This window comes from Aquarana catesbeiana, linkage group LG06 (genome assembly GCF_042186555.1).
Source record: "Aquarana catesbeiana isolate 2022-GZ linkage group LG06, ASM4218655v1, whole genome shotgun sequence".
Lineage (NCBI taxonomy): Eukaryota > Metazoa > Chordata > Amphibia > Anura > Ranidae > Aquarana > Aquarana catesbeiana.
Window position 1 is genome coordinate 383,644,300 of NC_133329.1, and position 14,353 is coordinate 383,658,652.

Below are 14,353 nucleotides of genomic sequence, written 5' to 3' on the forward strand. Positions count from 1 at the left end.
GGGAGGCAGCGAGCACAGTGGGGCTCGAGAGCACTGGGGGGAGGCGAAGAGCACTGGGGGGGGTGGAGAGTACTGGGGGGGAGGTGGAGAACATGGGTGGAGGCAGAGAGCACTAGGGGGCTTGAGAGAACTGGGGGGGGAGGCAGAGAGCACTGGGGGGCTGGAGAACGTGGGGTTGAGGCGGAGAGCATGGTGGGAAGGCAGAGAGCACTAGGGGGGCTTGAGAGAACTAGGGGGGCTGGAGAGCACTTGGGGGCTGCAGAGCATTGAGAGGGAGGCAGAAAGCAGGGGGGGAGCACGGGGGGGTGGCAACAGAAAGAAGCAGGATAGGAGGAGTGGTGGGGGTGGCTGCATATAGAAGAGTCATTCTCTCCATTCCTCCTGCAGCCTCTGAATGCCCGCATTTCCTCCTCTCCCTCTAGCAGGTATTCATAAGCTGCAGAAGGAATGGAGAGAATGATTCTTCTATATGCAGCTACCCCCACCGCTCCAGCTATCCAGGTTACAGGGGCCCACATTCACGTTCTCTCTGACTGCAGGTGTCTCCTCTAGCTCCTCCACCTTTTTGGTCACGCCCCCGGCGCTGACGGCTGAACTATACTGGTGGTCATGGAGAGGCCAAAAGTGTCTGCTCTGGCTCCTCCCCCAATCTTGTTTCCGCATCCCCGGCGCAGACGGCTAAATTGAACTGGCAGCCACGTAGAGGTCAGGTGAGCGGCGGGGGCTCAAAGAGCAGCCCAGCTGCCTTGGCCCTGTAAGGACTGGCAGCCCCGGCCCACCGGGCAAGTGCCCAGTGTGCCCTATGGCCTGTCCAGGCCTGCTTATGAATCAGCCGTCTCCTTAATAGCTGTTGTTGAAGAGCCGAGACAAGCTACATTTATGAATCAGCCATCTCCTTCATAGCTGTTGTTGAAGAGCCGAGAGAAGCTACATTTATGAATCAGCCATCTCCTTCATAGCTGTTGTTGAAGAGCCGAGAGAAGCTACACTTCTGAATCAGCTGTCTCCTTCATAGCTGTTTTTGAAGAGCCAAGAGAACCTACACTTATGAATCAGCCATCTCCTCCATAGCTGTTGTTGACGAGCCGAGACAAGCTACATTTATGAATCAGCCATCTCCTTCATAGCTGTTGTTGAAGAGCCGAGAGAAGCTACACGTATGAATCAGCCATCTCCTTCATAGCTGTTGTTGAAGAGCTGGGACAAGCTATACTTATGGACCAGCCATCTCCTTCATGTTGAAGAGCCAAGACAAGCTACATTTATGAATCAGCCATCTCCTTCATAGCTGTTGTTGAAGAGCCGAGAGAAGCTACACGTATGAATCAGCCATCTCTTTCATAGCTGTTGTTGAAGAGCTGGGACAAGCTACAATTATGGACCAGCCGTCTCCTTCACAGCTGATGTTGAAAAGCCGAGACAAGCTACACTTATGAATCAGCTGCCTCCTTCATAACTGTTGTTGTAACGACCACAGCAGGAAGAGAGCAGATCAAATCTCATAACTAGGGTTAGAAAGTGCTTAGAAACATGGGACAAAGTACTACATGCACTCTGTACCATAGGTGACAGAACTGAAAAATAAAAATGATAATGCTTCTTTAAGCATGGAACTCAAAGTCATGTGATTGTGGGTTCTGGGATCAGAATATGAAATAATGCATGTGAGAGGTCAAAACAGGTTTGGGGTAAATCAGTTCCGGGCACTGGCAGAACTAAAACCAGACAATGCAAGCAAGGGATTCTGGTGAAAAGATCCATATGGAGGAATTCTGGTGAAAGGATCCATACGGAGGAGTTCTGTGGAGAAAGGATCCATACGGAGGAGTTCTGGAGAAAGGATCCATGCGGAGGAGTTCTGGAGAAAGGATCCATGCGGAGGAGTTCTGGTGAAAGGATCCATATGGAGAAGTTCTGGTGAAAGGATCCATATGGAGGAGTTCTGGAGAAAAGATCCGTACAGAGGAGTTCTGGAGAAAAGATCCGTACAGAGGAGTTCTGGAGAAAAGATCCATACGGAAGAGTTCTGATGAAAGGATCCATACTGATTTTGGCACAGTGGAGCAGGATCACACAGGCATATGAAGCTCATTGTATTCATCCTGGCCATCTTCATCAAAGTTTGGTTCAACGTCTTCAGCATCCAACTAAAAAGACCAAGCAGATATGAGCAATGAGATTGGAAGTTTAGGTGTCATCCCACTAAAATGGGTTTCTAGTTCATGTTAAAAGTTAAAGTATGACAACCAAAAAAGTTTGTTAACCAAAAATCCAGGCTTCTGTTAGGGTCACGTCAGACAGGTGATTTCTGCAAAGTGATCCTTTGTTTTTTGCTTTGCTTTTTGACTAAGGAAATTTGTTTTTCATTTTCATTCATTCATTATTTTAAATATTATATTAAAATTAATATTTAATCTATTTTTCTTAATGGAGTTGTCAACTTGTTAACTTTACAGCAATTTGTAACTTTGAGATTGAGTATCGTTTCATGTCAGCGATCCGATCAGCTTGGCAGCGACTATCATTCTGCGTTTATCTCTTTTGCTTAGTTACAGATTGATGAAGGAAAGAGGACACTAACACAACAATATAGCAGGAGTTTAAAGGCTAAATTCATATAGCATTAAAGGGGTTCTAAAGTCTCAAGGTTTTTTACCTTTATGTGTTCTATGCATGAAGGTAAAAAAAACTTCTTGTGTGCTGCCCCCCCCCAATACTTACCTGAGTCCCATCTCAATCCAGCAATATGCACACGGGACCCTGCCTCCTCATTGGCTGAGACAGCAGTGGGAGTCATTGGCAATCACAGCCACTGAGCCAATCGATCGCTGCCGGCCACATGCCATCGTGTGCACAAGAGCCAGGCATGGGGATTTGTGTGTGTAAACACATAAATCCCTGTGCTGTCAGGGGAGAGGAGACATATCGTTGTTCCTACTAAGTAGGAACAACGATATGTCTCCCCCTCTAGTCAGTCCTATCCCCATACAGTTAGAACACACTGAGGGAACACATATTTAACCCCTTGATCGCCCCCCTAGTGTTAACCCCTTCCCTGCCAGTGACATTTACACAGTAATCAGTGCATTTTTATAGCACTGCTCGCTGTATAAATGTCAGTGGTCCCAAAAAATGTGTCAAAAGTGTCCAATCTGTCCGTCGCAATGTCACAGTACCGCTAAAAATCGCAGATCACCGCCATTACTAGTAAAAAAATAACTAAATCTTAAAAATGCCATAAAAATGGCATAAATCTTTCCCATAGTTTGTAGACGCTATAACTTTTGCGCAAACCAATCAATATATGCTTATTGTGATATTTTTTTTTTACCAAAATTATGTGGAAGAATACATATTGGCCTAAAATGATGAAGAAATTTGTTTTTTAAAAACATTTTTGGGGATATTTATTACAGCAAAAAGTAAAAAATATTGGGGTTTTTTTTCAAAATTGTCACTCTTCTTTTGTTTAAAAAAAAAAAAAACGCAGAGGTGATCAAATACCACCAAAAGAAATCACTATTTGTGGGAAAAAAAGGACGCAAATTTTGTTTGGGTACAGCATTGCATGACCGCGCAATTGTCAGTTAAAGCGACGCAGTGCCAAATTGTAAAAAGTGCTCTGGTCAGGAAGGGGGGTAAAATCTTCCAGGGCTGAAGTGGTTAATTTACTTCTTCTGCAGAAATAAAAAAAACGTTCTATATATCCTACACGCCCCCTACTGAAAGCACAACTAGTTAATTTAAGGTGTATGAAGGTGGCCATACATTATACAATTTAATTGTACAAACTCTGTACGATCTAGTTTAGATTTACCAAAATGATATAATAAGAGAACATAGCATTTATCCAATCCAATGTGTATCCAATCTGGCAGGCCCTTGCACTACATAGTTGATGATAGAGCTAAAGGAGATTGTACAATTAGATTGTATAGTGTATGGTGAGCTTTACAGAACCTAACATTAATCTGGCCAGTGGTCATTTTTGAGAATCATTTTTTTTAACATTCATTAACAATTAGAGTATGTGGACTTCCAATTGACAGCCCTTTCAAAACTACCCAACGCAAATAAATGCACACATGCGCTGTGAGGCATGCAAGATGGAAACAAGCCATTTATAAAATAGAGTGAATGTTTGGAAAATATTACAATTTCAATGTAATTCAATGTAAAATGTATAAAGTATAACTTACAGCTTTTAGTTCTCTCTCGTGGAAAAACTTGGGCAGTATGAACCGTCTGAGCGGAACGGTGAGGATGAGGAGGAACGGGAAGGCCAACGAAGCCGGAGACGATTTCACCACCCAGAGCAGCACAATACAAGAGAGCTGGACGCAGGTGAACAGATGCATCCTCCATGTGCACACCTAGAGGGACAGGACAAGGATATGGCCAGGTGTAGAGGAGTAGAAAGGTTACAAAGTCATACTATGTAAAGTGGAAATCCCACCTTAAGTTTTTTCTTTCATTAGAGCCCTTGCACACTGGGGCGGTTTGCAGGCACTATTGCGCTAATAATAGCGCCTGCAAACCGCCCCGAAAGTGCCGCTGCTTTCATTCCAGTGTGCAAGCCCCGAGGGCTTGCACACTGGAGCGATGCGCTGGCAGGACGGTAAAAAAAGTCCTGCTAGCAGCATCTTCGGAGCGGTGAAGGAGCGGTGTGTATACCGCTCCTTTACCGCTCCTGCCCATTGAAATCAATGGGACGGCGCGGCTATACCGCCGGCAAAGCGCCTCTGCAGAGGCGCTTTGCGTTGGTATTTAACCCTTTACCGACGGTAAAACACAGCTAATAATAGCGGCATTTTACCGCCGACACCGCCCCCCGCCCCAGTGTGCAAGGCTCTTAGGGCAGGGGGCTCCAAACTTTGGAAACAAAGGGCTAGTTTACTGCTCCTCAGACTTTAGGGGGGCCGGACTGTGACCAGTGGGAGAAGAAAATTGTGTCAGTGGGAGGAATAGTGCCCTGTCTTTGGTGTTAGTGGGAGGCATAGTGCCTGATTGTTGGTATGAGTGGAAAAAATTGCCCCTCGTCATTGGTGTCACTGGGAGGAATAGTGCCCCATAATTGGTATCAGTGGGAGGAATAGTGATCCATCATTGGTATCAGTGGGAGGAATAGTGATCCATCATTGGTATCAGTGGGAGGAATAGAGCCCCATCATTGGTGTCAGTGGGAGGAATAGTGTCCCATCATTGGTATCAGTGGGAAGAATAGTGCCCCCATTATTAGTGTCAGTGGGAGGAATAGTGCCCCATCATTGGTGTTAGTGGGAGAAATAGTGCCCCATCATTGGTATCAGTGGGAGGAATAGTCCTTCATCCTTGACAAAGGAATAGTGCCCCGAGGGCCAGACAAAGGCAAGGAAAGTACCGTATCTGGTCCACGGGCTGCAGTTTAGAAACCACTGCATTAGAGGAGGAAAGAGATATAAATTTTCCTGGGGAGATTTCAACTAATTTCCAGTGTTGGGAACTCCTCACACAATGGGGACACAGAGAGCAATGGGAACCTGACAGAGGCTTCACCACTTAGTCAACACTTTAAATTATACAACTGTATTTTTACATTTTTACAACATTTTGCTATATAAAGATAATAATATACAGAATGATAGTTGCAATGTTTTATGTCACACAATATTTGTGCAGTTATTTATCAAAGGCATTTCTTCAGAAAAAAATACATACACTCAAAATAAATTTTAGTGTAAACAAACTCAATAGTATACCCATTTTTTGGTAAATATAAAAGATGGGGTTGCATTGAATAAATGGATACCAAACATGTCAAGTGTTAAAATTATGTACGCTCTTGGAATCACAAAAAAACAATGGTACCCAAAATTGTTTATAGGCGATGCTTTAAAAGCCTTTACAGGTGATCAGTTAAGGCCCCCTTTCACATCTGAGCGGTTTTCTGCTTGAATCTCGTAGCTCTAAAACACTTAACAAACCAAATCCCATTGATTTTTAATTGTCCCTGTTCACATCTGAGCCTTATGTCGCCTGAAGCAAAACGCCTGAAGCTCAAAAAAGTACATGAGCTTCTATATGCTCAAATAGCAGCTCTCCACCCCTAATTTCCTCTCCCTCTCCTCCCCCTAGTGCTTTCTACTGGCTAAACAAAAATGCCTGAAGCTTTAAAATGCTTGTAATGCACTTCTAAAACGCTTTTTAAAAAGTCAGAAAAATGCCAATAAAATGCTACACTCAGGTGTGAATGGAGCCTTATGCCCCGTACACGCGATCAGACTTTCCGCCAACAAAACCGTTGATTTTTGTTCGAAGGATGTTGGCTCAAACTTGTCTTGCATACACACGGTCACAGAAATGTTGGCCAACAATTACAAACGTGGGAACGTGGTGACGTAACAAGACGTACGATGAGCCAAGAAAAAGGAAGTTCAATAGCCAGTGCAGCTCCTTCTGCTTGATTCCAAGCATGCATGAACTTTTGTGCGTCAGCATTGTGTACACACGATTGGACTTTCCGGCAACAAAGTTTTGTTGGCGGAAAATTTGAGAACCTGCTAGCAAACATTTGTCGCGGAAAGTCCGACAGCAAATGTTTGATGGTAGCATACACACTGTCTGACTTTTCGACAACAAGCTCACATCCAACATTTCCCGTCGGAAAGTCCGACCGTGTGTACGCGGCATAAGAGTTAACCGTGAACTATGACCATAGAATTATTGCTCTCACTCCAACGCTCACAGCGATACTTCACATGTGTGACGCAATGGTTTACATATCCTGTGCTTTTTATTTGGGGGGTGACGGGGGAGCTTTATTAGTTAATTCATTTTTTTTTATATTAAAAAAATATTTTTTGCACTTTTTACATTTTAAATATTTTTTAACTTTATTCCTATCACAAGTGGCACCCTCTAGAAGCTGGAAATCTTTGAAGTATATACCACTATTCCAGTGATCTCCACTGGCTTTCAGGTCTTGTGATGAGTGGCTGCCCTGCTGCATTGTGAACTTAGGAGTTTGGGCGCTCAGCAAGGGGAACCATTCAGAGAATTCTTTGCATTTTCTAAAAGAATGTGGGGTGATGATGACCAGCTTTTTCTTTTGCCTATAAAATGAACGGGGGAAGTTTTACAAAACTTGAGCAGACAGAATCCAATGCAGCTGTGCATGGCAACCAGCTTCTATCTTCATCTTGTTCAATTAGACATGGAAAATGAAAGCTAAGAGCTTTTACTGGTCACCATGTACAGCTGCCCCAGATTCTGTCTGCTCCAGTTTTGATAAATTCCTCTCAATGTATCTAATAATATATTGGTGATAGTATGGCGTGCACACTCACCTTCACCACGTAGGGGTGCTCCGGGTGATGCTTGGGGTGCATGAGGATCAGCAAAAGTCTCTCGAACAGTTGTATCCCAGTGAGGGATGTCACCCCCATATACAGAAAGATCCCAAATAGAACTGCCAGCGGGATCTGACGCAACATTTCCCCCATTACTATGGAGAGCCCTGCGGGAGGACAGATAACATACTTTTTAAAGAACGACTATACAAAATATTTGCATAATAAATTACAATATCATCCTAATAACAATATGTTAAATTTTGGCACCAAACACATGGAAAAAGTTATCTGAAAACTAACTCTAACTAACACTTACAGTGACTCTAACAGTTTATCCTAGCCTTCCTCCTAATACATAACCTACAAAAACTTACTTACAAGTGGCCCTTAACCTGAACCCAATAGCAGTCCATGCACTATTAGATCTAACATTCCTCCATCCACGCTATACGGTGCAGATGGACGAATCCCAGTGGCGGCCTTTAATGCAGGACGCAGGGGGCCGCCCCCCCTATCCATGCTTTCGGCCCCCTCATTTACATGCGGGGCGTGATTAGAACCAGAGGCTCTAATAGGCTCCAAAAAAGGGGGGGGCTCTGCGCCCCGAGCCCACCCAGTTGTGTGACAATAGCGAATTGATATTCGCTGTTGTCTTCCTGATTCTCCTCCCGGCCGATCAGGAAGCGGGTCCGGTCCTGAAACCCATCACCAGATTGGAGAAGCGATCCTATTGACCCCTAGGAGGAGGAGGGAGGAGACGTACGGTGGAAGCCGCTGTGATGCCAAGGAGGAGATGTAGGGAAGCCGCCACCCATCGCCCGGAGGAAGCACTGCCCGCGACCTAGATGGGGTAAGTGCGGGGCTGGTGACTGACCTGGGGGGGTGTGGGTGACCCAACTGATGCCCCCCCCCTCCCAAAATATACCACCAGCCACCACTGACGAATCCCCTAGCTGGGGTATTGTAGTCTGACAACCGTCTGCGTTGGCTGTCAGAATACCCTGACAGCAGCTGCATTTGATTGGATGCAGCCACTGTTCAGCTGACTAATTGTCTGCCCCTTAGATTTTTCAGCTGGGCTAGCTTAACACTTTAACCCTTGAAGTGATACAGTCACCTGCCTATTGAGGGTAGAGTGACTCCTGATAGCTACACAACACCAGCAAGCAATACTCACCATTTCCTCCCTTGTAGCTTCCCTTCCCCAGGAATCCACCCTGAGTAAGCCCCCATGTTGGATGGTGTTGGAACTTACCCAAGTGGATGCTGCCCCTACAGTGTTTGGACCACATGCTCCCCTTTACCTTAAAGCAAGGGTTCCAAGTGGGAAGGCAGTAAGAGCATGTAGATGGGTGGCTATACCTTGCTAAAGTGGGGAGTTATCAGGAGGCACTGAATGGCCAAAATGTCTTTTTAACTTCTGTCTTAAACCCAGTAGGTAAAGAACTAAACTCTAGAAGCTATGCCCAAAAAAGCCAGGCAGAGGGCAAAGGACTAGTCACTAGTATTGCCAGGGCCGTTTTTAAGGCAGGGCAAAAGGGGCAGCTGCCCTGGGCCCTGTCATTGTTGTGGGGCCCAAAGCAGCTGCCTCATACTTGCCAACTATCCTGCTTTAAATTCCCTCGTCCCTTGAGGTTTTAGTCCTGTGCTGTGTCCCAATATCTCAGTGTGAAGTGCTGCTACTAATGCTGCCCAGCTCTGCCCTATTGTTGTGTACAGATAACTCACCTGCAGACCCTGTGTTTACATGTAAATTACCAGCATTCATATGTAAATAGCAGCGGCCGGCGGCATTGATATGTATATCATGCCACCCTGAGGTCATATCCCCAGTAATCTCTAGCAACCAATAAACAAGCAGAAATCATGTGCTGTAACCTCTAGCAACTAATCAGTGAGCCGTAATGTGTGCTGTAACCTCTTGCAACCAGTCAGTGAGCGGTAATGATACACTGGTAACCAATCGCAATAGCTGCCTGATCTGATTCATTAAAATGATTTTGAGTCTAGCTGCTATTTATTGTATGTCTCAGAGCAGGTGGAGAGCAAAACTGCATGGGGGAGGGGGCCCAAGAAAAGTTTTGCCCAGGGTCCAATCAATATTAAAGACGGCCCTGAGTATTACCTGTGGTCTCCCAGCAGCTGGGTCTCTGCATGGAAGCGGCCATCTAGGTAGAGGCAGAGTTTTACTTCCTCATGTCAGAGACTCCAGCAAAGAGAAGCCTAAGCAGAACAATAGTGGCACCACCAAATTTCACATCTCAACAGTCAAGGCAGCGGTGCCATAGGTCTCACACTGCAAATGTACTGCTTGCCTTGAAGTATAGCCTTTTTTTTTTTTTTTTAAAGGTTTTAACTTTATAATCGCTTTAAACAGAACCAGTCTGGAATGGTCGTTAATAAAAAAATGTGCACTTTCACTCTCAGAGGTAATTGTGTGTTCTATTATTTGCTCGTATTCTCTGCTTCCTAGAGCATGTGGGCTGATATATTTCACAACAGTGTTGACTGACCTATACTTTTAAGTGCCTAGCCATCCATGTTTGTCACTGAAGCCGAGTGCATGTTATTGATAGAATTACTCATCAGAACTAATAAATATCAAATGCTGCTCATAAAACATACATCAATGTGCTTATAAAGGTCAATAAAAGCAATGGCACATAAGTGACATAAAACAACATGCGCTGGTAAAAGAAAAAATCAATGCACACAGGGGCAGTTTTGCCTCGAGGGACAGGAGAGATTGGAGATGGTGCCATGGCTGTCAGTTTTGAATTAATGATAAGCTACCACTAACATTAAAGCCCCCTTCTCTGTTATAGCCTCTAGATGTCACTGTTTCCATTGCCATGGCATACACGAAGAGCTCTAGCCATGGGCTAAAACTATACAACAAATTCAACAGTGACATCTATAGGTGACATTCCATAATACACTCTGTTTAAAAAAACTGGTGCAAAACAACAGACGCCAACAAAAAACTGACTACATACCATAAAAAAAAAACGTTTCACCAGTGATCCAGGCTGATCAGCAAACAATGTTCAAAGAAAAAACTATTTTCATAGTGGCATCTTAAAAAAAAATTGCTGTTTAAGTTTACTGTTGTTGCATATCATTGTAAACCTGGGTTCTGTGGAAGTCCAGGGTTCCACCTAAAGGTGCTAGGGGTTCCCTGAGATGTGGCTAATTGATCTCCTGCCTACACTGACCACCAATACAAGGGGGCAATTTTCCACTGGCCAGCAATATAACGGGCCACTTCAACACTAACCCTTTATGTTAGCAGACACTACATTTTTAACTGCTTTCTTTTTTGTTGTTAATAATATTAATTTCACTTGAAGATTATTAATAAAAGCTATTTTGCAGGTAGGTATTAACTAATGATCTGCCCTGGCCCCTGGGTAGGGTGACCACGTGTCCCAGATTGGCACGGATAGTCTGTCCCAGGTCCCTGGCACCTTCATTCTGGGACAATACAGTGTCCTGGAATAAAACTGACACAGCCGATGCAGCCATTCACAATGACGTCATCCAGGCCCTGTTTTCCCGCCTCCCGCTGCTGACATACCCCCAGCCGCCGATGTTTGGCATGTGTTACAGCCGTGGGGCCCCGAGCGTCTCGACTCCCAGGATGGAAGACTGGTCCTCCTCCTCAGTGTGTTACAGGCATCTGGTACATTAAGTATTAGTAATTCCCTATTGCTGAATTTAGGTTTGTGCATGTGCATTCACTGCATTGTGCATGGATTTGTACATATCAAGTAGGGAAAACTCATTTTAGATTCGTCTTGAGGCTTCATTTTTACTCCAGATCCCTCAGGTCATTTGTATCCCTTTAGTAGTCCAAAGTATGTTTTTTTTTTTATATGCAACTTTAGTACCTTAGATAAAAAGAGAATTGTTTAATGTACGTTAGCCCAACATTGAAAGAACAATTACACTCTTTGAATCTAAGAGGCTGCCTGCAACTGCAATGTTAGTGTAGCCAAGTCCCAGGTCCCTTGTGGTCTAATGAGAACCTCCAGAGTTAGAGATAGCTGACATCTTTCTATGTAGAGTGGGTTACAAGGCAAGGTGGGTGTAATGCAAGGTAGATTCATGGGCACCAGACACTTCTTGAATACAAAGAGATTTATTTTCTCTTGAACAGAACTATGGGAGAGAGGGTTTAGGGCCAGGACACCCTTTAGTAGTTGCAATGTTAATTGGCAGACTCCGAGACTTCTATAGGTAGACAGCCATGCAGGGAAAGGCACCCAGCCGGACACCACATCTGCATGTGTAGACACACTGTCTCCTATGTCAAAAATCTTGAACAGTTCCTAACAAAGGTTACACTTAACTCTTTCACTTCCTCTACAATCTCCTATTGTAGATCTTCACTCAACTGAGCTCCCAGTCTCTCTCACTAGACTTGCTGATCCACTGCCACTGGATCTCCTGAGCTCTTCCAATCTTCTCACTCAGTATCTTCCTCAAGTGTCACCCCCGCTTCCCTGCTGGGTCCATAGTTTTGCATCCAAGATACTTCTCAAGCGTCACACCACTGGCCTGCTTGATCCCTAGCTTGACACACAAGGCTGCTCTGCAAGCATCACCTCCGCTGGCTGGGTCCCTGGCTTGACACCTGCTGAAGTTTTCCATTTCTTCATCATCCCCGATTGGTGAGAATACTGCTCTGGTACTTGCTTCAGCTACTCACAGTGGTCCCTGGTACCAAGTTGGATGGTCCCTTAGTTGCGACAGCTTCCCCTCTACCTCCGACCACAGCTGGTTCTCCGGCCGGCAGAACTGTCACTTTTGGATGGACTGCAAGCCGCAGTCCCAACCCTGCGCTGCTCTCCCGCTTCTGGATAGGCCCTCAGACAGCCTATCAAGCCAGATGTCCCCAGGATAGGCCTCAGGCTCTAGCCTAGCAGCCTGGGGCAGCACAACACACGTCCACCCAGACAGCTATCCAGGTGGCTCTACCAGCTGGCCAAGGGACCCAAGAAGATCCCTGCCCATTGGCTGAGATACCCCATTTATTCCTAATCTGTCCTTGCAATGCCCTTGTCTTATTTTATGCCACCAGATACCCGGCCATCTAGTGAAAGAAGAGAGAAGTGCAGCAATTCCAGAATTAGGGAGGAATCAAGTGATCCCCTATCAATTGGCCAAGGCAACTATACCTGGCAGGTAAATTTACTAGCAACCCAGCCTAAACATCAGGGTGCTACATTAGGATAACATACATTAAACAAATGCTGTTTCTATGTAAGGCACTTGCATATAAACCCCGCTCCGCTCTCAGCACGGCCACTCGCCGATTGCATTGTAAGCAACATTTCTTAAATAGGTAAGGGGCGGAGCCGCCCCCTTGTGACATCACCGACCGGTGCATGCTGGGGGGGGTGTCTCGGAATGGCGGTTTAGAAATGTGGTCACCCTATCCCTGGAGTCAAATATTCTAGGACAGTGGTTCCCAAACTTAGTGAGACAAGGTATGGACATGATAAATTCTTCCAAAAGCCTTCTAAGCCCCACACAGTAAAAATTATGTATTGAAATCCTGGAAGGCTCTGGATAGGGTTGAGGGTCACTGTGGGGAGAAGAGCACTCTGGGGGGGTGAGGGGACTCTGCAGCTGACTTGATTACCTGTAGTGAAGGAGGTTTCTAGAGAAAGATGGTAGTAAATATGGTGACTAGGGTGTTTGGAGGGGGCTGGGGGTCTCTCCGAGGGGCTGCATATTTTTGGGGGCATGGAGGGGGCTGGGGTGCACTATAGGAGGTTGAGGGGCACTGTGGCACACTGTTGGAGGTTGGGAGCATTATGGAAGGCTGGAAACCTGTGCAGCAATCTAGGGGAGGCGAGAGGGCACTGTGGGGCCTTTGGACACTGTAGAAGGTTAAGGGGCACTGGCTGCTGTTCTCTATGGGAGGTTAGGTGGCATTGTAGGAGGTTAAGGGAGCTGTAGCTGGCTGTGGAGCCACTATGGCCTGGTGGCTGAGAATCACTGCTGTAGGACAACACATTCCTTATTCTCAACAACTTACTGAGCTCGCTATGTTACATGGGCTGCAGGTGTAGTCATTTTTAGCAAGGGTTCCCCGAGACATAAAAATTATTTCCCGGATTCCTTGTGGGTTAAAAGAGATTGAGAAAAGCTGTTTTTAAGTAAGAGAAGACAATATAACCAGACAGGCTATGCTGAGATCAACCCATTAAAACCAAAAAGGCCCTCCAATAAGGGGCATATAGGAATTATTTACATGGCTCTGCTTACTATCCTAACAATATTAATGAATCTCATATTTTTGGGATTTATAGGACACGCAATTTGTTTTAAAGTGGAACTATGGACAAAATAAAAAATGGCATCTATGATGCAGTCTGCCATTAATGTTAACATAACAGTTTTTGTTTTTCTGCGGTCCCCCGTAACATGTGTTGCACCCTCCTAGATAGGTACTGGCTCACTGTGTTCAGTGGAACTGTGTGTGTTTTTGTTAGGTACATTTAGTTTGCCTCACTGTAGGTAAGAGCAGAAGATCCCAGGAGCCGCATATCAGAACAAGACCTGCTGTGTGTAGACAAGTGGCAGTCTCAGCCTGGACCCCTGCCAGGCCATGCTCCCAACGCTTTTAACTTCCATTTTATCCATTCTATTCCCATAAGTAAGCTCCAGTGGGAACTCATTGGGGCATGGCCTGGTGGGGGTCCAGGCTGAAACTGTCACTTGTCTACACAAAGCGGGTCTTGTTCTGATGTGCTCCCGGGATCTTCTGCTCTTATCTGTCATTGTCTGGAGTGTGGGTGGGCTCCTTCCCAGCCAACACTCACAGCAGCAGGCACAGGACTACCCTTCCTAGCAGCCTGAGCGGCTCACATACATACCATGAGTTTGCCTCACCGTAACCAGTGCACTTATCTCTGATTAATTAGGTTGATTTGTGATAGATATGTATGTAAATTATTATTATTATACAGGATTTATATATCGCCAACAGTTTGCGCAGCGCTTTACAACAT

The 14,353-nt window shown here is 45.3% G+C and overlaps 1 protein-coding gene across 1 annotated transcript in view; it reads right to left on the reverse strand.

Moving 5' to 3' along the window:
• Window positions 1–418: 418 nt before the first annotated feature.
• The window catches only part of SLC4A3 (solute carrier family 4 member 3), a 74,237-nt gene continuing 60,302 nt past the window's right edge, over window positions 419–14,353 (reverse strand). Inside the window, exons 16-18 of the mRNA XM_073634266.1 lie at window positions 7,326–7,495; window positions 4,200–4,373; window positions 419–2,147 (exon numbers count right to left, since the gene is read on the reverse strand). Coding sequence (XP_073490367.1) covers window positions 2,070–2,147; window positions 4,200–4,373; window positions 7,326–7,495 — 422 coding nt within the window. The 3' untranslated portion in view covers window positions 419–2,069. The remainder of the gene's footprint in view (window positions 2,148–4,199; window positions 4,374–7,325; window positions 7,496–14,353) is intronic.